Source organism: Natrix helvetica, assembly GCF_964273705.1.
Source record: "Natrix helvetica genome assembly, chromosome: W".
In the NCBI taxonomy this organism is placed as follows: Eukaryota; Metazoa; Chordata; class Lepidosauria; order Squamata; family Natricidae; genus Natrix; species Natrix helvetica.
Window position 1 is genome coordinate 76,503,361 of NC_138555.1, and position 22,983 is coordinate 76,526,343.

Consider the following 22,983-nt stretch of genomic DNA (forward strand, 5'->3'; position numbering starts at 1 on the left):
AAGCCAACACAGTCCTAGGCTGCATCAACAGAGGGATAGAATCAAGATCACGTGAAGGGTTAATACCACTTTATAATGCCTTGGTAAGGCCACACTTGGAATCCTGCATTCAGTTCTGGTCGCCACGATGTAGAAAAGATGTGGAGACTCTAGAAAGAGTGCAGAGAAGAGCAACAAAGAGGATTAGGGGACTGGAGACTAAAACATATGAAGAACGGTTGCAGGAACTGGGTATGTCTAGCTTAAGAGAAAGAAGGACTAGGGGAGACATGATAGCAGTGTTCCAATATCTCAGGGGTTGCCACAAAGAAGAGGGAGTCAAACTATTCTCCAAGGCACCTGAGGGTAGAACAAGAAGCAATGGGTGGAAACTAATCAAGGAGAGAAGCAACTTAGAACTGAGGAGAAACTTCCTGACAGTGAGAACAATTAATCAGTGGAACAGAAGTTGCCTCCAGAAGTTGTGAATGCCCCAACACTGGAAGTCTTTAAGAAGATGTTGGATAGCCATTTGTCTGAAACGGTATAGGGTTTCCTGCCTAGGCAGGGAGTTGGACTAGAAGACCTCCAAGGTCCCTTCCAACTCTACTATTGTATTTGTAAACTGGAACTTGGAGCAATTCTTTGCCTTGGATTCTGATTTACTTTTGGAAGCTATTTGGAATCCTGACATTCCTTGTGTGTCTAATCACATAAAGCATTCTTTTCTAACAGCGTCCATTTAGTGCTCCTGTTAGGTCAGAGGTGTCAAACTCAAGGCTGTCAGGCTGGATCCAGCTTGCAGAGGGAGGGGGGAACCCTGCGCAGCCCCCACCCACGAGCTCTGTTTTCATTGGCCGAGGGTGGCAGGAGGCTGTTGTGGCCAAAAATGGGGCATTTGTTTGGAAAACAAATTCCCCCCCCCTCTTTGTGACAGCCTCTCAAATACTGGAATATTGCTATCATGTTCCTGCTAGTCCTTCTTTTCTCTAGACTAGTGACGGCTAGCTTTTTCAGCACCGAGTGCGGAAACTGGAGTGTGTGTGTGTGTGTATTGCGGAGCGCCACAACCTGGAAGAGAGCAGCGGCCTGGTGCTCATGCGCGTGACGGCCAGCTGGAACCCGGAAGAGCAGCTGGCGATGGTGCATGTGCCCACAGAAAGGGCTCTGTGTGCCACCATTGGCATGCGTGCCGTAGATTCGCCATCACTGCTCTACACTAGCCAAACCTAAACCCCTCCAACGTTTCTTCATATGGTTTATCCTCCAGGCCTTTGATTATCTTAGTTGCTCTTCTTTGCACTTTTTCCAAAGTCTCAACATCGTTTTTGTAACGTGATGACCAAAACTGAACGCAATAATCCATGTGTGGTCTTACCAGTGGTGGGTTGCAGGCGGTACGCCCCGGTACAGGCGTACTGGAGCCTGCCCGGAGCACCGGTTACTGTTCCGGTACGGTGCTCCGGAGGGCCCACCCGCCCGCCCGAGCTCCTTACCTGTCCTTTAAAGCCTTCGGGGCTTCCACGCATGCTCACGGCGCGTACAGCACCTGCGTGACACTTGGCTGAGCAGCTGAAGCATCGCGGAGGCTTGCAGTGGTGTCGAAGGCAGGTACGACGCATGTGGGCAATGCCAGGTCTTACCCAGTGCTGGGTTCCGGCTGCCACTACTGCTGGTTTGCTCGGGGGTGTCCGTGCACAGAAGGCAAAAACAAGATGGCAGCGGCTATGGCGCTGCCGAGAGAACCAATTCAGGGGCGTGGCAGGCTTGGGTCGCTGTCGGTTCCAGCAATCCAGGCCGCCAAGTTACTATCGGTTCAGTCGAACCTGTCCGAATCGGTAGAAACCAGGGATGGGTTCCTGCCAGTTCTTCTATTGAAGAGGTTCCACAAATCTACTGTGCCGTTTAGAACCAATTCCAGCTCCTTCTCCCCACCCGTCCGCACCACACCCACCACTCACTGATTGGCTGGCTCACCAATCGCCCTGCCCGCCTCTAAGAATCCTATCTAAACCTTAAAGTCTTAAAGCTGTCAAGTTTGAGCACCCCTGGGTTTTTTTTTTCCTAAAAGGTTAGGGGTGCAAGAGTCTTGTAACTTGACAGCTTTAAGACTTGCACACTTCAATGCCAGAGTTCCTGAGTCAACATGACTGGAGGAGGAATTCTGGGAGTTGAAGTCCACAAGTCTTAAAGCTGTCAAGTTTGAACACCCCTGGGTTTTTTTTCCCTAAAAGGTTAGGGGTGCAAGGGTCTTGTAACTTGGCAGCTTTAAGACTTGCACACTTCAATGCCAGAGTTCCTGAGTCAACATGACTGGAGGAGGAATTCTGGGAGTTGAAGTCCACAAGTCTTAAAGCTGTCAAGTTTGAACACCGCTGGGTTTTTTTTTCCCTAAAGGGTTAGGGGTGCAAGGGTCTTGTAACTTGGCAGCTTTAAGACTTGCACACTTCAATGCCAGAGTTCCTGAGTCAACATGACTGGAGGAGGAATTCTGGGAGTTGAAGTCCACAAGTCTTAAAGCTGTCAAGTTTGAACACCCCTGGGTTTTTTTTCCTAAAGGGTTAGGGGTGCAAGGGTCTTGTAACTTGACAGCTTTAAGACTTGCGTGCTTCAAATGCCAGAGTTTCTGAGCCAACGTTTTGGTTGCTAAGCAAGAATGTTGTTAAGTGAGTTTCACCATATTTTACAAGTTGGCCACGCCCACCCAGTCACATGACTACCAAGCTACTCCCACTCAGTCACATAGCTGGCAAGCCACACCCACCCGGTCGCATGGCCAGCAAGCCACTCCCACAAAGCAGACCACACCTACAGAAGAGGTTCTAAAAATTTTTGAAACCCACCACTGGTAGAAACCCACCTGTGGTCTTACCTAAGGCTTTATAAAGTGGTACTAATACTTCACGTGCCTTTGATTCTAGGCCTCTGTTTATACAACGTAGGATTGTATTGGCACAGTGCTGGCTCATGTTTGCAGGATTGTCCGCAAAGAGTCGTAAGGTCCTTCTCATAGATACTGTTTTGGGACCAGGTTTCTCCTAATCTGTACTTCTACCTTTGGGGGGGAGGTTTGACCAGGTGTAAAACTTTTACTTTTCTCAAAATTACTACTGTCCCTAATCCATAGACTCTGATTCTCTATGGAGATTCTCAATCATCCAGGTCATGGTTGTCCCAAAGTGCTTTTTCCTAAAAGGTAACTGGATTTTCTTAGTATTTTTCTTTGAAAATGATTTGCTTATCATTTATTTATTTATTTCATTTACCGTATTTTTCGGAGTATAAGATGCACCTTTTTCCCCCTCAAAAAAAGAGGCTGAAAATCTGGGTCCGTCTTATACACTGAACACAGCATTTTCTGCCTCTCGAAACCCCAACCCCTTCACCAAAATGGCCGTGAAGAGCCTTCAGGAGACTTATAGTGTGCTCCTGGGGGCTGAGGAGGGCAGAAATGAGCGAAAAAAGGGGCGGTTTGTGCTCAATTTTGCCCCCCCACCCAGCCTCCAGGAGCACTCTACAAGCCTCCTAAAGGCTATGCATGCCCTTTTTTTGAAAAAAACAAGGACCTGTTTTTACGGAAAATGGGCCATTTTTGGGAGGTTTGCAGAGTGCAAAATTTTTTAATTTGCCTCTTCAAAACCTTGGTGCGTCTTATACTCCGGTGCATCTTATACTCCGAAAAATACGGTATTTAGTTTGTCAAACACATACGAGATAACTGGTATAAGTATTAACATGGACATGAATTCAGGAAATGGATACGAAGAAGTGGGGACAGTAGGACAGGGACGGTACTAGGCAGTCTGGTGCGCTTATGCACGCTCTCTTACAGACCTCTGAGGAATGGGGTGAGGTCCATGGTAGCAGTTTAAGGTTAAAGTTTTGGGGGTTTGAGGCTGTAATGTAACAACAGTCAGTAGAACTTTTCAGGCGTTGACCACTCTGTTGCTGAAGTCGTATTTTTTGCAGTCGAATTTGGAACAGTTTACCTTGAGTTTGTATCTATTGTTTGCCCGTGTATTATAGTGGTTAAAGGATGAAGTGGTCATTGACAGGTAGGACGTTGTAGTAAACAATTTTGTGTACTACGCTTAGGTCAGACAGTAGGAGGAGGAGTTCTAGTTTGTCCAAGCCCAAAATATCAAGCCTGATGAGTAGAGGAGTGGAGGACTCTTCTCGTGAAATACCTCTGGACCTGCACAATTGTATTAATGTCCGATACACAGTGTGGGTTCCAGGCGAACGAGCTGTATTCGAGGATTGGTCTGGCAAAGGTTTTGTATGCCCTAGTTTGCAGTACAATGTTACGGGAGAAGAAGCTTCGCAAAATTAGGTTAACAACTCTGAATGCCTTTTTGGCAATGCTGTTACAGTGAGCTCTGGGGCTTAGGTCGTGTGAGATGAGCCATCCAAGATGAAAGGTGAAACATTTCCGAAGAACAAAAAAATTAAGAAAGCCCGGTTGCCTTTTGGAAAAAAAAAAAAAAAGCACCTCTGGGACGTAGACTCTGATTGCGTAAGTCTAGTTTTGGAAATAAACTCAGCAAGTGAGACGTTCTGGATTAAATGACTTCAGTTCTCCCATCGCTGGAACTTTGCCGGCGTATTAATTGAATTATTTCGTTTGCCGTTATTCCGCAGTATGCTTTCCCAATGGAACCATGACTGCTACCATGCTCAGCTTGGATACCAAACCGGAGTTAAATCCTAGGAGAACTCATCTGCGGGATAAGAGCTGTAGACCAGTAGGCGTGGATGACACCAAGGCCCTCTTCACCTTCTCTGTGACCACCTGCGGTACCATCAGAAGAGTAAGTAAGAGTTGTTGGAATGCGGATAGGAGCCAGGATAACGAGGAACTCGAGTGTAGGGTAGCTGTGCCTCAGAGGACTTGTCCAACTGATCCAAGAAGTATCAGTTGCTCCATGGAGGATCTTTTGCTTCTCTGTTGTGTTGCATTGTCTTTCTTCTGGCTTAGATGCTGTGGGATTGACAAGTCTCTTAAACCAGGGGTCACCAACCTTTCGGACCACTAAATTCATAATTTTAAATCCTGCAAACCACTAATATGATCTGCCTAATGACCGGCTAGGTGGTCATGTGACTGGATGGGCGTGGCCAACTTGGCGCCACTCACATCGAGGGGCGCCTTGCCGGTCTCTACTCACTGCAGCCACTCCTTGCCTCCCTGCCCGAGCTCCCTAGGGCCCCAAAAAGAAGCAGTTGCTGGAGCTAAGCAGCCACCATGAGAAAGAGTCGGCAAAACAACTGGCTCAGTTCAAATTGAATCTGACTGAGAAGGAGGCTCAACAGAAGCACCTCACTGAGGACTACCAGCATAGGCTGTCCAAGCAGAGGGAAGACTTGCGGGAGCGCAAGGCCAGGTACCGGTGCCTGGAAGTTCAACGGGCTGAGATGGTCAGCCGGTTTCAGACCATGATATGGAACAAGGCCCTCCAGCTCTTTGCCACCAGTGGTGCTTCCCTCCAGCCTTCGCCCAAAGCCCAGTACCAGAAAGCTGAAGAGACCCCAAGTTGGAATTTCTTCCCCCTGTTGCCCCACACCAAAAGACTCCGAAGGGGAGGACTCTGCAGCAATACAAACATTCATTGCACGTATCCAACCCAGGTGCCGTAGTTTGAGGACCCCTGATTTAGTGCAATATAAAAAATGCAATATAAAAATATTTTAAAATTATTTAAAAAGCATTTTTCTGCGGACCACCAAAAATTTTCTCATGGACCACCAGTTGGTGATTGCTGTCTTAAGCTGTTTTTGGGTACAAGGAAGAATTGTGTGATGACCTGGGGCATGGCACAGAGATAACACAGGCAGTTGGCAGTTCAAACAAAAGTGGTGACAATCCTCCCACTCCCCCAGACTCCTTAGGCAGCCTCTGGCTGCAAAGAGTACAGCCCAGCGCTGTGTACACCAAGACTGCACAGCAATAAATCCAGTAGGGCAAATCCAGGAATTCAGGAAGCAAAAGATCCAGTTAATTAGTCCAGAAAGCCAGAAAAAATGCAAGGACTCTTGGAAAGTTCAAACTCAGTGTTTGTTCCCAACAAATGCCCCTTCCCGCAGCGTCTCCTTAAGTCTCATTCCCCCACATGTGCCTTGTGAAGATAGATAGGGCACTTTCTCCTTTGTAGCCTGCTCAGTCTGCACTGTTCTCACCATCTCTTCACTCTCCATACTCTTGGATCAGGAGGCAATGGTCCTTGCTCCTCGCCTGAGCTCATATTGGTTCATATTTATGACGGCCGCAGCGTCCTGGGGTGTGTGTTTCTGTGTGTCATGAGATCCTTTTTTGTGACCTCTTGACAAGCAAAGTCAACGGGGAAGCCCGGTTCACTTAACAACCGTGTTAATAACTTAACAACTGCAGGAGTTTACTTAACAACCGTGGCAAGAATGGTTGTCATATACTGGGGAAAAAACTCACTTAACAAAGGTCTCCCTTAGCAACAGAAATGCTGGGCTCAATTTTGGTTGTAAATCGAGGACTACTTGTATGGTAGAGCAATATTGGCCCTTGGTGATACGTTCTGAGAGGTGTTTGGCCCACACTTCCAGTGAAGTTAAATGTTTAGCATCATATTTTTTTTTGCCTGTCCTCTTTCAGTTTGAAGAGAACTACTTGCTCTATGAAAATGAAGTGATCTTCGAGAGAGAGATGATTCCGAAAGCAAAACCCATCATAACCAGGGACCCTGAGTATCGGTAAAAAGCAAAAAAAAGGGGGGGGGAGTGGGGGGGGAGTGGGGGGGAAGAACTCTCCTAGAGGAAGATGTTCCAGCTGAGTCAATTGCTGGATATTTATTTATTTAGACCAGGAGTCGGCAACCTTAAACACTCAAAGAGCCACAAATGTCCTAACCGGAACCCCCCCGTTCAATTCTGGAGCCAACTAGAAGTCCAATTCCCCCACCATAGAGTCTCTTCCTAGTGTGGCATCATTTTTCCGCTGCCGACCGAGAGTCTGGTTCCCCCACCATAGAGTCTCCTACCACAGCGTCCTTTTCCTTTACCTGTCTGAACTGAAAGCCCTATCAATTGTGGCACCACCAGTGGTGGGTTCCTGCCGGTTCGGCCCGGTACGGCTGAGTAGGTAGCAACTCAGCCTGCCATGTTCCCAAACCGGTTTTATCATCGGCAGCGCCATCTTGAACAATCTTCACTGCATAAAATTATTTTTCCCTCCTTTTCTAACATTCTTTGCAAAAATGTTTTTTACCAGATTGACCCTGCGCTGCCGTTACCGGATCAATGAGACCCTCCGAATATGGGCACAGCGATACCTGAAGGAGGGGGTGGCCGCCAGACCCCACTCCTTTCACCTCAAAGGTAGGAATGTCTTCTCTTGCCGGTGATCCTGAATGAGATCAATCCTGAGGGGGCTGATGTGGCTTGATGAGCCGTGCTGCTGAGACAAGACGTGGGGTCCTTACGGTCCCTAAAATGTGGTGTTGGAAGAAATGTCCTTCTGGGTTCAGTTCCAAAGACACTGGAAACGATGCTGGCTGTTTGGAAAGATGGTTTTTAATGGTGGACAGTGTAACCATCCTCTGCTACCATTTATTGTCAGGGGAAATTTCACCCTGAGCTAATGAGGTGTAGACCGTCTGCTTTCCTAAAAAGCATATCTTCAGAAAAAGCGAGACCCGATAACATGTTCTAATTAAAAACAAAACTTTAATATGAAAATAAAATGAAAACAAATCTATCTAATTGTTACATTTTGGCAAGAGCAATTGTCGCCCACCTTCTTGGCAGACGAACAGAAGATCAGAAGTAAAGAAGTCTCTGGAATGTGTGATGTCTTAAGAAACGTGTTAAGAAGCATGCGCAGTACATCACTTGCTGATAAGGCCTATGACCTGCGCAGTAAATTTTCAGCTCGGCTAGCAAACAATTAACGCAGTGACAGACAGGATCACATGCTTCAAGATCTTGGGTGAAGAAAAAAAAAAGGGAAGAGACGCTGAGAGTGCCTGGGCTTTATGCTCTCTCTGGGCTTTTGAATTCGAGCTTGCATTCTGATTGGTTCTCAGACTCCCATGGGGCCATGCAGGGGCAACTCTGTCCTGAGTCCCAAGCTTGGTTGACTCTTACTGAGTGATGATGTAATGAAAGGGCTTTGAGATTCCTATTATGGCTCTGCCTGAAGGAGGTAGATCTTTGTTATATAGAATAAACTGTCTCAGGCCTTAATGGCCCATTGACAAAGGTGGCAAGGGGGTGGGGGGCTGAGTTTATTCCTCCCTTTTATGGGAAATATTCTGCCCTTTTAACATTTCCTGAAATATCTTGTTTTCCTAGGAGAGGGGTGGAGGCTAACTTCCTACAGTGGTTAACACAACTCCACCTTGAAGTAGGAGAAGGCTTAGAAAAGAGCCCTGCTTAGTGCTGTGGGAAAAAAATACCCAATTGGGTTCAGTCCCAAACTGGGAGAAAGACACTGGGAACATGGAGGCCGGTTGGAAACATTGGTTTAATGCTGAAGCAGAACCACGTGTGATTCTGGGTCGATTCTGACAAAATGGAGTTGAGAGTGGGTGGGATTTTATACCTTCTTTGGGCTTTGAGCTTCCTGTTCCTGTGCAAGAACATATATTCTATTGGTTGTTGTCAGATTCCTATGGAGTCATGGAGAAGTTATGTAGGGGGCCATAGCTGGCTCTATAGGCAAAATGCTAATCCTAGGTACTTGTCTGAGCTAATCTGGTCAACCTCTGGTTTATTGTTAATCTGAGCTCTCAGGTTTCTGTGACTTTGGACTGCTGGGGGTTGGTGCAATGAAGGGGCCTTGGACTGCTCTGGTCTGCTTCTAATCCTACCATTCTGCCTTTGTTTCCAAAATATCCAGGGGCGAAATGCTACCAGTTCGAGTCAGTTCGCCTGAATCGGTAGTTAAAAATACTAAAAAAAGTTAAAGAAAAAAAGTTCAAAGAATTAAAAAAAAAAACTTTTTAAGCATTTTTTTTAAGTACAGGTTCTCCGAAAACTGGGGATGGGGTGGGGGTTCATTTTTGCTCCAGCAGGCCTCCCTGAAACCTGCTAAGCCAAAAATGGGTGATGGTGGTGGCTGGGGGGGGGGGGTCGTTTTTGCTCCCAGCAGGCTTCCCTGAAACCTACTAGGCCAAAAACGGAGGTGTGGGTGGGAGGTGCTGAGAAAGAAAGAGAGCGAGTGAGAGAAGGGAGAAAGAAAGAAAGAAAGAAAGAAAGAAAGAAAGAAAGAAAGAAAGAGAAAGAAAGAGAGAAAGAAGAAAGAAAGAAAGAAAGAAAGAAAGAAAGAAAGAAGAAAGAGCGAGGGAGGGCGGGAAAAAGGAGAGGAAGGAAGGATTGCAAACCTGGCACTAGACGCAGCTTCAGAGGATAATCCAGGGCTAGAAGGGACCTGGAGGTCATCTAGTTTAACCCTGCTCCAGCAGGACATTGTTAAAGTGAGTTTCTGTCTTTTGATCCCCCAGTTACATGACTATGTAGTCACATGACCCCACCAAGCCCGCCCAGAGAACCAGTAGTGAAAAAAAATTAGATTTCACCACTGAAAATATCCGAATGGATTACCAAATCTGCATTTCTAAAAGCTGCCTCCTCAGTTTCTGCTTGGGGGCAGGGAGACAGGGGCTGCTTCCTGCCTCTAAAAAACAACATGCTTCTCTATTTCTCACTAAGGGAAATATAATATTCTTCCTTTTTAAATATTCCTCAAAATATTTCATTCTTCCAGGAGAGGGCGGCTCCCCACGGTGCAAAGAGACATTGTTCCACCAAAAGATAGGTTGTAACAGAGGCGGAAAGGAATCCTGGCCTCCTCTCCTGGTGTTTATACAGTTTTCTAAGTTACCACGAGGTTTTTTTAAAAAAATAAATAAATTTTGACTTAGCTTCTTGGGTGATCCCCAGAGGTTATGGTTTGATGAGTAAACTACAGGTAGCCCTCGACTTACAACCACAGTTGAGCCCAAAATGTATGTTGCCAAGTGAGAAATTTGTTAACTAAGTTTATCAGAGTATGCACAGTCAGTGTGACTATGGGAGACAACCCAGGAGCAAATACAGTAAACACAAAGATATGTATTTAAATAGTGGTTTTATGTACAAAGAATATATACATACATATACTTTAGTCAGACCTCAAATAAACAGCAATCGGCAATTACAGAATGGAGAGAGACCGACCCCAACAGGGCCTCTTCTTATTACAGGCTCTTAAAGAGATATCAGCCCCAAAACCTTGCTGACTCATTCCCAGCATTACATCGTCGTAGCAACTGGTCAGCTCTTAAATCTTTACCCTGACAGAGTTTCATTGTACGACTTTTCTTGCCACGTTTGTTAGGTGACTCACTGCAGGTGTTAAATTAGTGACACGGTTGTTAAGTGAACCTGGCTTCCTCATTGACTTTGCTTGTCAGAAGGTGATCACATGGGCCTTGGGACACAGTGGCCATCATAAATATTAACCAAATGTAAATCACGTGACTCTGGGGATCCTGCCATGGCCATAAGTGTGAACAATGCCATAACATAAGTCAGGTTTTTTTCAGTGCCATTGTAACTTTGAACAGTCACTAAATGAACTGTTGTAAGTCGAGGACTATGTGCACAATTAACCAAGCCACAGCTGTCTGAACCAGAATACATTGCCCAAATCAAAACTTGAGCTTCTCGTCAGATGTTATTAGACTAGTTTTTCTCCACTGTGGGAACTTAAAGATGCAGGAACTTCAATTCCCAGAATTCATTGCTGGCTGGGGAATTCTGGGGGTTGTAGTCCACACGGCTGTAAGTGGCCAAGGTTGAGAAATACTGTATTAGAGCAAGCCAGCAAGCAGAGACCAATTGCAAGGATTGCTGGGAAATGTAGTGTAACCCTCTGCAAAGCCTGAAGGGAAGGGCCCAGAAAAGCCTTGTTTTCACACCCTCTCCCTTTGTTCCCCTAAATACTAAACCCCATTTCTAAACCAAGCCCTCTTTGTATATCAAGGATTGCAGACAAGATGTTGGGGCCCGCCAGCGGCCTGCAGAGCTGGCAGCAGATTCGGACAGTGAGGAGGTTGGGGAGGAACATAGGCCAGTCCTCAAGTCTGGGGAAGTCTTGGACTAGGGCCAGTGACGTGCAGTCAGGTGAGGAAGTGAGGCACAGCCTCACTGGTCTCATCATGAAAAGAAAAGGAAAAGGAAAAAGCTGAGCTAATTGCTGCCTCACCGTGGATGACTCTGCTTAACTATGAGGCAGGAGAACTGCATGCCTCATCTAGTTTGACTTTAGGCATTTTATAATCACTCGAGCAGAGTTAAGCAATGGTTAAAAGCCTAAAAATTCCTGACGTAGTTGAGGCACGCAGTTCTCCTGCCTCATAGTAGAGGGCGCTTTTTTAGAGGCTTTTTTTAACAGTTAAGCAGAGTCATCCATGGAAGCCAGGCAAAGAGCCATGCTGTATCACACACACTTTCCCCCAGCCTCTTTCTTTTGGAAGGCTCGGATCGGCTCCCCTCCGGCTTCTCTGCCTCTCCTCTCACCCCAGCCTGCCAACAGGAGGTGAGTGGGTGGGCTTTATTGCGTTCCAGGCATTTCCCACCCAGACAGCAGGCTGCATTTGCAATGGTAGAGGTGTTTGGGGAAGGCAGCAGGGGAATGGGGCGGGGGGTGGTGGCAGAGGAGCTGCTTTCAAGCCACTGGAAAAGATATCCAATCCAACTTTTGTGTGTGTGTGTGTTTGTTTGAGAGTGAGTGAGAGAGGGAAGGGGGTAGGAGAGATAGTCCAATTCAACTTGTGTGTGTGTATGTGTGTGTGTTTGAGAGAGGAGGAGGAAGGGAGAGAGAAACAAATGCGGTCGTTTTCAATCGGAACTGAGCATGCCTGGCTGTGGAATTCTGGGAGTTGAAGTCCACAAGTCTAAAAATATTTGAAACCCACCACTGTGTCAGTGCCTCACCAGCCATAAACCTCACCTCACGTCACTGACTAGGGCTCTACATCAGAGGTAGAGATGGGGCCAAGGCCATCTGGTAGTTATTTGCTGCCTCCGGAGCCTGACATCAGCGAGGCAGAAGAACAGTGGGAGCCTGTTCCCAGGGTGCGCCTGCGCAGAGCTGCCAGAAGGCAAGAACAATTAAGAAAACAGGGTCAACTTAGGCTTGGCCCCTGCCGTAAGACATAAAAGAGGAGCGAAGAGGACCTGAGCTTTTGCAGGAAGCAATTAGTTCATCTGGTCGGTTCAAGCTTTGAAAAGTTGGGTTTGATTCTGTGCGAAGTTTGGCCTTGCTCTGCGTTTGGCAATTAGGTCTCTGGCAGCATTCCCAGGGAGAAAAGGTGGGTGTTTATCAACATTCCCCTGAAAGACTGTGGCAACTCAAGCAGACGTCTGTTGGAATCTTCACAGACTGTTTGTGAAGCCTTGCGGGCTGGGAATGACGATACTTTGCAGCCTTATAACTAAAAGAGGGTTTGGGGGACTAAGATTGTGATGTATGCTTTCTCAAGAAGCCTAGGTCAGAACTCAAGGGAATAACTCTGTTTTTGTTTAATCCTTCTTGCTGCAATTTATTTACGACTTGCCTCTTGCAGGACACCAGAAAAAAAGAGCTGCAAATGGACATAATGTCTCCCAGTTAGCAGGCAACGCTTCAACAGGTGAGGCTTTGTTGCTTAGTACGAAAAAATAATAATTCAGGGACTCTGAAGGCGTCTGTTTTTCTTCTTTGAAGTTGTGCAATAGGAGATTATTAGCATTTCCTGGGTGAATATGGAGGAGAATGGGAGACGCATGGATGAGATTTATTAATTTTTAAATTTTTATTATTACATTTGTTAACCACCCATCTTACCACAAGGTAACTCAAGGAGATGTCTCTAACTCCTTTGTGCTTGGAACGCAACAGTGCTACGTTGACGGGAAACGACACAAAATTTCCACTTTTTACATCAACAGTCTCTTTACTCCTTCCAAATCTAAACTATCTCTTGGAAAGAAATATCCATTGGCTTCCAGAAACACTGGAAACAGGGAGGCTGACTGGAAAAATGGTTTACTGGTGAACCGGACCACATGGGTTTGAGGTCCTGGTGCAGCCGAACACATGAAGGAGAGAGACGGTTGTTTATACCTACCCTTGGGCCTTGCCCTTGAGCTTCCTGTTCCTGTGCAAGAAATATATTCTATTGGTTGTCGTAGGGGTCACTGCTAACTTTGTAGGCTGTCTTGAGTCCCAGGCTTGATTGACGCTTGCTGGGTGATGCAATGAAGGGACTTGTTGGGCCATGTGGTGAGCCCTGCTGCTAGATGGTAGAGGGCCGATCCTATTCTGTCCTGAGGGGCATGGGTGGGTTGCTGCCAGTTTTACTACCGGTTTGCTTTGCGTTCGTTTGTGTGCTGTGTGTGCAGTTCAATGTAAACTGTTCTTTGCGCCTGTGCAGAACAATTAACAGCAAACTGCGCAGAGGAAGTCACTACAAAACAACATAGCAGCGACATCAGCGGCGGGGAGGGAACCAGTTCAGGGGTGTGGCAAGCTTGGGTCGCTGCTGGTTCTGCGACCCAGGCAAAAATACCACTACCAGTTCTGCCGAACCGGACCGAACCGGGAGGAACCCACCTCTGCTGAGAGATCATGTCTTAATCCCATCATCCTGGAGCTGAAGGTCTTTTGTCCTGTAGATAGGCTGGCCCAGTCCTGCTGGGGCTATTAAGAAATAGTGGAGGCTGTTTTTCAAGAGCACGTTTTTCCTTTAGGGAAATATAATATTCTGCCTTTTTTTAATATTTCAAGAACTAGCTTGAAAGGTTTAGAAAGGCAAAGCAAAAAAGGAGGATTATTATTTTTATTTTTGTATTCTACCACTCTGGGTAGAAAAAAGTTGGCCGTACACTATTTTTGGTTTTACCGTTTTCTGCATTTTTCTTCCTCTCTTTTTCAAATTGGATTTGTATTTTACTTCATAATAAAAGTTGAATAAAGTTAGAAAGGTATCTACAGTTACAAAAAAAAGAGTGGGTAACAAGAAAGGGCTGGGTGTGTTAAAAACAGGACGAAAATATTGCTACAAGACTGTGTACTTGGTATTCTCTGAGCTTGGTGGTTATCTTTCGGGCATTTCATAACTGAACTAGGTAACATCAGCACTGTTAGAAATGGAGTGGAATTTGCTCTTCTTTGCATATACTACCGTACAGGGACCTGCGGTCAGCCTCACCACTCTCATCATGAAAATTTTAAAAAAAAGGGAAAAGGGAAAAGGCGCTGAGGAGCCTTCTACACACGTGGTCCGGGAATGGGACCACGTGTGCAGGAGGCTCCTCTAGCCTCAGCCTCCCTCTTGCACACGTGGTCCCATTCCCCGCCTTCCTGAGTCAACATGATGGGGACCGCGGCTCGCGCTGATGACGTCACCAGCCTCACCAGCCATAAACCTCACCGCACGTCACTGCTACCGTAGTAGTTTGCCCCGTCAGTGTTGGTGGGAATGGTGTTGGAGATTCCTTGCTTAGGCTGTTAGTTTACTGCCAAGCCACCAAGTTGTCTCTCACCAATCCTGACAGGACAAGCCACTAGTACAGGGGTCGGCAAACTTAAACACTCAAAAGAGCCATTTGGACCCATTTCCCACAGAAAAGAAAACACCGGGAGCCAATAAAGGTCCTAACCGGAAGCCCCCTGTTCAATTCTGGAGCTGACGGGAAGTTCAGTTCCTCCCACCATAGAGTCTCCTCCTAGCGCGGCGTACTTTTTCCTCTACCTGTCATAACCGAAAGCCCCTATCAATTGTGGAGACAACCGGAAAACCCTCCCCTTGCCATAGAGTCTTCTCCTGGCGCACTGTGCTTCTCTCCCCACCACCACCACCGGAAGCTCCTCTCAAAATTGTGGCACCGACCGGTGAAGAGGGAGGAAAGAGCCACATGCGGCTCCAGAGCCGCAATTTGCTGACCCCTGCACCAGTATATAAACAGGGAGCAAAACCACACTCCCTTCTAACACTGATGCTGTTACCTAGTTTGGTAACGAAAAGTCTGCAAGAATACAACCCAGCTCAGAGACCACCAAGGTCTCCACAGTTCAAGCCTAGTCTCTTCTGTCGGTACAAGACAGCGTGCTCGATTTTTGGTGAGTGGATTGGGGCTTCCCTTCCACCAAGTGCTGATTGTATATGTTTATTTCTTACAGATGCCAAGGGGAAGATCTGGCTTTGGTTTCTAGCGTTCAGTGTGGCTCTGTGTGGATTAGCAACGACAATCGACACCCTTCTTCCTGTTCAATTGTTTGGCCATTGAAATGATGATTAAAGACACCCTTGGATATCCTTTGTTGTTGTTGTTTGTTGCGAAGTCGTGTCCAACCCATTGTGACCCCATGGACAACGTTCCTCCAGGCCTTCCTGTCCTCTACTATCCTCTGGAGTCCATTGAAGCTCACACCGGCTGCTTCAGTGACTCCATCCAGCCACCTCATTCTCTGTCGTCCCCTTCATCTTTTGCCCTCAATCTTTCCCAGCATTGGGCTCTTCTCCAGTGAGTCCTTCCTTCTCATTAGGTGGCCAAAGTATTTGAGTTTCCTCTTCAGGATCTGGCCTTCTAAAGAGCAGTCAGGATTGATCTCTTCTAGGACTGGTCTTGCAGTCCAGGGGACTCGCAGGCATCTTCTCCAGCACCATAGTTTCAAAGGCCTCAATTCTTTAGCGCTCAGCCTTTCTTATGGTCCAACTTTCACAGCCATCCGTTGCAACTGGGAAAACCATCGCCTTGACTAGACGCTCTTTTGTTAGCAGGGTGATGTCTCGGCTTTTTAGTATGCAGTCTAAATTTGCCATCGCTTTCCTACCCAGGAGCAAGCGTCTTTTCATTTCTCGGCTGCAGTGCCCATCTGCGGTGATCTTGGAGGCCAGGAAAATAAAATCTGTCACTGCCTCCATTTCCTCCCCATCTATTTGCTAGGAATTGAGAGGGCCGGATGCCATGATCTTAGCTTCCTTAACGTTGAGTTTCAAGCCAACTTTTGCACTCTCCTCCTTCACCCGCCTCAAGAGGCTCTTTAGATCCTCTTCACTGTCTGCCATTAGAGTGGTATCCTCTGCATACCTGAGGTTGTTGATATTTCTCCCGGCAATCTGAATTCCAACTTTTGATTCCTCTAGCCCTGCCTTTCTCATGATGTGCGCTGCATATAAGTTCAGTTGGAGTTTGCGTGAAGCCAATTTTTTTATAGAGACCAGGATTGGGAAGGAAGTGGGGCCTCTGCTTGAGGTGGGAAATACACATTTTGGTTTCAAAAAGGGAATTAGGGAATGCTCATTTACAAAGTGATGGCGGGCTGCCGGGGGTTCACACAGCCTTGCTGGACTGGATATCTTATGCTTCCATTTTTCATTTGGATACTGAGCAAGTCAGGTGCCCGGATGCCCTCTGGAGGCTATAAACAGGCCTCCTGAACGTCCTGTAGGCCCGTTTTTCGCCCTCCTCAAGCTTCCGTGCACACCCTGCACTTACCTGCATCCAAAATGGGCTGCATGGGGACTCCTGGGTGGGGCGAGGCAGGGTGGGCATTTGGGGGTTTGCCAAACCAGGCAGAATCCTAGCTAGAGGATCAACCGTACCTGTGTGAATCCCCAGCAGCCCACCATCACTTTGTAAATGAGCATTCCCTAATTCCCTTTTTGAAACCAAAATGTGTATTTCCCACCTCAAGGAGAGGCCCCACTTTCTTCCTAATCCTGGTCTCTCTAAAAAAATTGGCTTCACGCAAACTCCAACTGAACCAGAAACCATCGGCCTTCTACTTCCAGGTTAACCGCACAAATGGCTGGTTGGCTCTATACCAGGGGTGTCAAACTCAAGGCCTGGAGGCTGGATCCGGCCCATGGGGTGCTTAGATCTGGCCCGCGGAGCCACCCTGGAAACAGCGAAGGACCGGCTGGCGGTGCCTCTGCCTGTGAAAATGGAGCTCGGGAGGGTCGCGTGCGGCTTTTCCGAGCTCCGTTTTTGCTGGCAGAGGGTTGCAGGAGGCCATCGCAGCCGAAAACGGACCTCAGAGCCTGTTTTCTCTGGCAGAGCGCTTATCCCTGACATAGGTGGTTGAGCTGGCCATGCCCATCCTGCCTTCCTGAGATCAAACACAACCTTGGTGCAGCCCTCGATGAAATTGAGTTTGGCACCCCTGCTCTATACAATTTGAGACAAGTGGCTGTTCAGTCTCTTCTGAAAAACCTCCAGTGATGAAGCACCAAAACCTCTGAAGGCAAACTCTTCCACTGATTAATTGTTCTGTCAGGAAATTTCTCCTTAGTTCTAGGTTGCTTCTCTCCTTGATTACTTTCCATCCATTGCTTCTTGTCCTGCCTCCTTGTGTTTTGGAAAGTAGGTTGATCCCCTCTTCTTTGCTGGACAACCAGCTAGCGGTGTGCAGTGACAGCCAAAAAAGCCAATGCAATCCTAAATTGCATTAACAGAAGGATACAATCAAGATCAAGTGAGGTACAAATACCACTCTATAAAGCCCTAGTAAGACCACACTTGGAATACTGCATTCAGTTTTGGTCACCACACTATAAAAAAGATGTTGAGACTCTAGAAAAAGTGCAGAGAAGAGCAACCAGGATGATTTGGGCACTGGAGGCTAAAACATATAAAGAATGGTTACCGGAACTGGGCATGGCTATTCTAGTGAAGAGAAGGACCACGGAAGACACGATAGCAGTTTTCCAATATTTGAGAGGCTGCCACAGAGAGGAAGAGATCAAGCTATTTTCCAAAGCACTTGAAGGCCTGACAAGGAATAGTGCAGTGATGGCGAACCTATGGCACGGTGGCATGCGGAGCCATTTGTCAGGGTGCATGCACGCACTGGCCAGCTGAGTTCACCCTTTTTTAAAGCCATTTTTTGCCTTACTAAGCCTCCAGAGGCTTTATAGGAGCCTGGGGAGGCGAAAAGAGCCTCCCCCCCCCCACTGAGGCCCTCTGGAGGCTTCATGAGCTTCCCTGAAGCCTCCGGAGCGCAAAAAACGGCCCTACGGGCAAACGGGAAGTTTGGGAACGGACTTCCTGTTTGCTCGGAGGGTCCTTGTGACTGCTCCGGAGGCTTCAGGGAAGCCTCTTGAAGGTCCCTGGAGCCTTCGGAGCGCTCAAAACGACCCTCAGAGCAAACCAGAAGTGACTTCCGATTTGCTTGGAGGGTCGTTTTGAGCGCTCCGGACGCTTCAGGGAAGCCTCTTGAAGGTCCCTGAAGCCTTCGGAGTGATTAACACAACCCTCCGAGCAAACCGGAAGTCACTTTCGATTTGCTTGGAGGGTCGTTTTCAGTGCTCCGAAGGCTTCAGGGAAGCCTCTTGAAGGTCCCTGAAGCCTTCGGAACGCTCAAAACGAACCTCAGAGCAAACCAGAAGTGACTTCCGGTTTGTTCGGAGGGTCGTTTTGACTGCTTCGGAGGCTTCAGGGAAGCCTCCTGAAGGTCCCTGAAGCCTCCGGAGGGCTTCTCGGGGTGGGGGGCGGGGGAGGCTGTTTTCCCCCTCCCCAGGCTCCTATAAAGCCTCTGAAGCCTGGGGAGGGCGAAAAAAGCATGCAAAAATGGGGGGATTGCGCCTGTAGTGTGCGCATGCACACGGGGTCGCGCATTGCATTATGGGTGCGGTACGCCTGCACACGACCCCCCCTGCGCTCCCCCCACTTATGGCACGCGAGCCAAAAAAGGTTCGCCATCGCTGGAATAGTGGATGAAAACTGATCAAGGAAAGATTCAACCTAGAAATAAGGAGAAACTTTCTGACAGTGAGAACATTCAACCAATGGAACAGAAGTTGCTTTCAGAAGTTGCGGGACCTTTAACACTGGAAGTTTTCAAGAAGAGATTGGACTGCCATCTGTCAGAAGTGGTGTACGGTCTCCTGCTTGAGCGGGGGGCCGGACTATATGACCTATAAGGTCCCTTCCAACTCTGTTAATCTCTTTATCTGTTCATCTTTGTAGTAGCCTCTCAAATAATGGAATATTCGTAACTCCCTGCAAAAACCAGGGGCAGAAAAATGCCAAAAACAGCAATAAGGGTCCCCCCCCCTTTGCTCCGAGGTGTATATATATGGAGTACCCTCAGATGGTGGGTACTCCTGGCCTATTTTGTCATCTTCTTCCAAAAGTGGTTGGAACACCACGTCCTCCAGCAAACGCCAACGGCCTCACCCTGCCAAAATCTGACCTATGTTGTTGGATTTGAGAGAAGCCTGAGTTGGCGAATGACATGAGGATGGTGTAACGTGGCCTTGACCCCGATATTTTCATTTATTTCTTGTTATTTTTTGGCATTCATGCAGTGACGCCAGCAACCAAAGTAGGCAGTGATTTCAACATTATGTCCTGGAGGATATTTCTGCTGAGGTGGCTCAGAAAAATATCTCCTGCTGCCAACAAGCTAGCAGGCCTTTGGTTTTAAGCCAAGTTTCAGCTGTTCTGTAAAAAAAATATAAAAAATGGCAGTTTTATTTCTCACACTCCCGGAGTCTGAAAGGGATACAGTAGTAGCCGACTGCCACAAGCTTTCTCTGGTTATCTCATCCTCAATTACAGAATAACAGAGTTGGAAGGGACCTTGAAGGTCTTCTAGGCAGGGGTGGGTTCCTGCCCGTTCTCACCTCTTCTATAGAAAAGGTTCCACAAATCTACAGTGCCGTTTAGAACCAGTTCCAGCTCCCTCCCCCGCCCGTCCGGACATCATCAAGATGAAGAGAGAGAGGAGGAATTCTGGGAGTTGAAGTCCACAAGTCTTAAAGCTGTCAAGTTTGAACACCCCTGGGGTTTTTTTTCTAAAGGGTTAGGGGTGCAAGGGTCTTGTAACGTGACAGCTTTAAGACCTGCGTGCTTCAAATGCCAGAGTTTCTGAGCCAACATTTTGGTTGCTAAGCAAGAGCATTGTTAAGTGAGTTTCATCACATTTTACAAGTTGGCCATGCCCACCCAGTCACATGGCTGGCAAGCCACTCCCACCCAGTCACATGGCCGGCAAGCCACTCCTACAAAGCAGGCCACACCTACAGAAGAGGTTCTAAAAAATTTTGAAACCCACCACTGCTTCTAGCCCAGGGGTCTCCAAGCTTTCGGTCCCCAGAGACCACTTAATTCATAATTTTAAATCCCGCGGACAACTAATATGATTTTTTAAAAGACAACAAAGAGCATTTAGTGCAACATTTAAAAAATGCAAATAATAATTCTGCGGACTACCAACCTTTTCTCAGAGACCACCAGGTTTCACGGACCCCTGGTTGGTGACCACCGTTCTAGGAGGTAAAGGGATCAATTCAGCGGATCCACAAAGTGGCACCCTGCCCACGTGTCCTTCCTGAGCTTGGTATAAATGTAGTGCACCAAGACTTTGCATGTAAACATCAGGACAGATATGGTAGGGGAAGAATCTACCATCCTACAATACAATAGCAGAGTTGGAAGGGACCTTGGAGGTCTTCTAGTCCAACCCCCTGCCTAGGCAGGAAACTCTATACCGTTTCCCACATCTTCTGGAGGCAAGTTGTTCCACTGGTTAATCGTTCTCACTGTCAGGAAATTTCTCCTCAGTTCTAAGTTGCTTCTCTCCTTGATTAGTTTCCACTCATTGCTTCTTGTTCTACCCTCAGGTGCCTTGGAAAATAGTTTGACTCCCTCTTCTTTGTGGCAACCCTGAGATATTGGAACACTGCTATCATGTCTCCCCTAGACCTTCTTTTCATTAAGCTAGACATACCCAGTTCCTGCAACCGTTCTTCATATGTTTTAGTCTCCAGTCCCCTAATCCTCTTTGTTGCTCTTCTTTGCACTCTTTCTAGAGTCTCCACATCTTTTCTACATTAGGGTGACCAGAACTGAATACGGTATTCCAAGTGTGGCCTTACCAAGGCATTATAAAGTGGTATTAACACTTAACGTGATCTTGATTCTATCCCTCTGTTAATGCAGCCTAGAACTGTGTTGGCTTTTTTGGCAGCTGCTGCACACGGCTGGCTCCTATTTAAATGGTTGTCCACTAGGACTCCAAGATCCCTTTCACAGTTACTACTGTTGAGCATGAAGAAGTGTGGGGAAAGACGAGGCTTGACACAAAGAGAACGTCCAACTCTGTTTTATTCACAAGAAGCAGTGTCAAGTAATACAGGAGAGAATCACCCGTTCCTTAGCCTGACAGCTATTTAAGGGAAAGCTGTCAGGCCGAGGAACCAATCAAGAGATCAGATCAGCCCGCCTTCAGCCATGCCGCGCCTGATTGGCTAAGGCGCAGCATGGCTGTTGCTGGCTGACAACAGGGGGAATTCCCCGGTCGTAAGTCGGGGAGGAAAGAATACAATACTCCTTCCCCCCCAGCGAGTACGCATGCGTAGCAGTGGAGCATGCGTAGTCGCTAAGATAGGCTGGGCGGCGACGGACACGCCCAGAACGCCTCAGAACTGGGCAGACCGTCGGAGAAGGAGGTGGTGTCCGTGGGAGCTCCTCCCTGAAGGGAGTGGAGCTCCGGGCGCCATCTTGAAGGCCTACCCCAGCCGGAGGAGGAGGCGGAGACTCAGGAACAGGTAGGCAGGGCCGGGGTGGCGCGGCCGCTGGCGGGTTTGAGTCAGGGAAGTTTGAATTGTTGCGAGGGACAGGCTGGCCTGATTGAGGGAAGGCCAAAGTCGGTTGCAATGGCGGAGCTGGTAGCCCAACGGGGGCTGAAACGATGGAGGGCTGTGGAAGGCGGAAGGCGCCGGGAACAGTCTCTGGCGAAACTTCTTGCGGCCTGGGCAACTGCCACGGCGGGGGAATCGGGTGCGGCGCCAACCCCGGGGCCTCGGGATGAATTGGCGAGGCCGACCCTGCGGGGTTGTTGTGTGGATCCAAAGGTTCGCGACGCCTTAATTGATCCACGTGGCGGCGCCAGTCTGCACCGTCGGCGGTCCGGACCCTGTAAGAGCAGGGGCCGGTTACAAAAGTGACGGTGGCAGGCACCCACTTAAAATCCCCGGAGAAAGCCCTTGCCCATACTGGATCGCCCTCACGGAAGGAACGAGGAGGGGGTCCCAGGTTGCTCGGCTGTGCCTCGGAATAGGTTGGGTGCAACCTATCTAAGGTGGTCCGCAGGCGCCGGCCCATCAGCAGCTCAGCTGGGGTTTTGCCGGACAAGGGACACGGGGTGGAATGCTGAACCAGGAGGTAAGCAGCCACCCTCGTGGGCCAGTCGCCCTTGTCCATTCGGCCAAGGGCGTCTTTGGCCGAGCGGACAGCGCGTTCCGCCCGGCCATTGCTGGCCGGATGATAGGGAGCGACGAGGGCATGCCTGATGCCTTGGGTGGCCAGGAAGCCCTGGAACACGGTGGACGCAAACTGAGGACCATTGTCCGACACAACGACGTCCGGCAAGCCGTGGGTGGCAAACAGGCGCGTCAGTGCTCGGACAGTGGCCTCGGCTGTGGTGGAGGTCATGATGATGAGCTCCACCCAGCGCGAGTAAGCGTCCACCACAACCAGGAAAACCTGACCTCGGAAAGGCCCGGCGAAGTCCAGGTGGAGGCGTGACCACGGGCCGCGGGGAATCTCCCACTCCCGCGGCGGGGCCGCCGGAGGCGCTGGACGGGAGACCTGGCAGGTCGAGCACCTGGCAACCCAGGTAGCTATCTCGTCGTCCAGACGGGGCCACCAGACATAGCTGCGCGCCAATGCCTTCATGCGCGCTATGCCAGGGTGGCCCTCATGGAGGCGAGACAGCACCTGGTCACGCAGAGTGGGTGGAATGATCACCCTGTCCCCCCACAGGAGGCACCCACTGTGAAGGGACAGCTCTAACTGCCTGGCCTTGTAGGGGCGGTGGCCGTCGGGCACCGGCCCCCCAGGCCACCCCCGCAGAACCCAGGTCATCACCTGGGAGAGGGTGGGGTCGGCCAGAGACGCTGCTGCCACATCGCCCGCAGAGAGCGGCAAGGCCAGGTCTGCAATGGCCAAAACAGACAGGCAAGGCACTGTCTGAGGATCGGAGACGGGCAAGGGGCA

At 48.6% G+C, this 22,983-nt stretch overlaps 1 protein-coding gene across 1 annotated transcript in view; it reads left to right on the plus strand.

Moving 5' to 3' along the window:
- Window positions 1-15,291, plus strand: part of LOC309400708 (uncharacterized protein) — a 49,446-nt gene extending 34,155 nt beyond the window's left edge. The window contains exons 15-19 of the mRNA XM_081969341.1: window positions 4,621-4,790; window positions 6,605-6,702; window positions 7,220-7,326; window positions 12,561-12,626; window positions 15,158-15,291. Coding sequence (XP_081825467.1) covers window positions 4,621-4,790; window positions 6,605-6,702; window positions 7,220-7,326; window positions 12,561-12,626; window positions 15,158-15,264 — 548 coding nt within the window. The 3' untranslated portion in view covers window positions 15,265-15,291. The remainder of the gene's footprint in view (window positions 1-4,620; window positions 4,791-6,604; window positions 6,703-7,219; window positions 7,327-12,560; window positions 12,627-15,157) is intronic.
- Window positions 15,292-22,983: the final 7,692 nt, after the last annotated feature.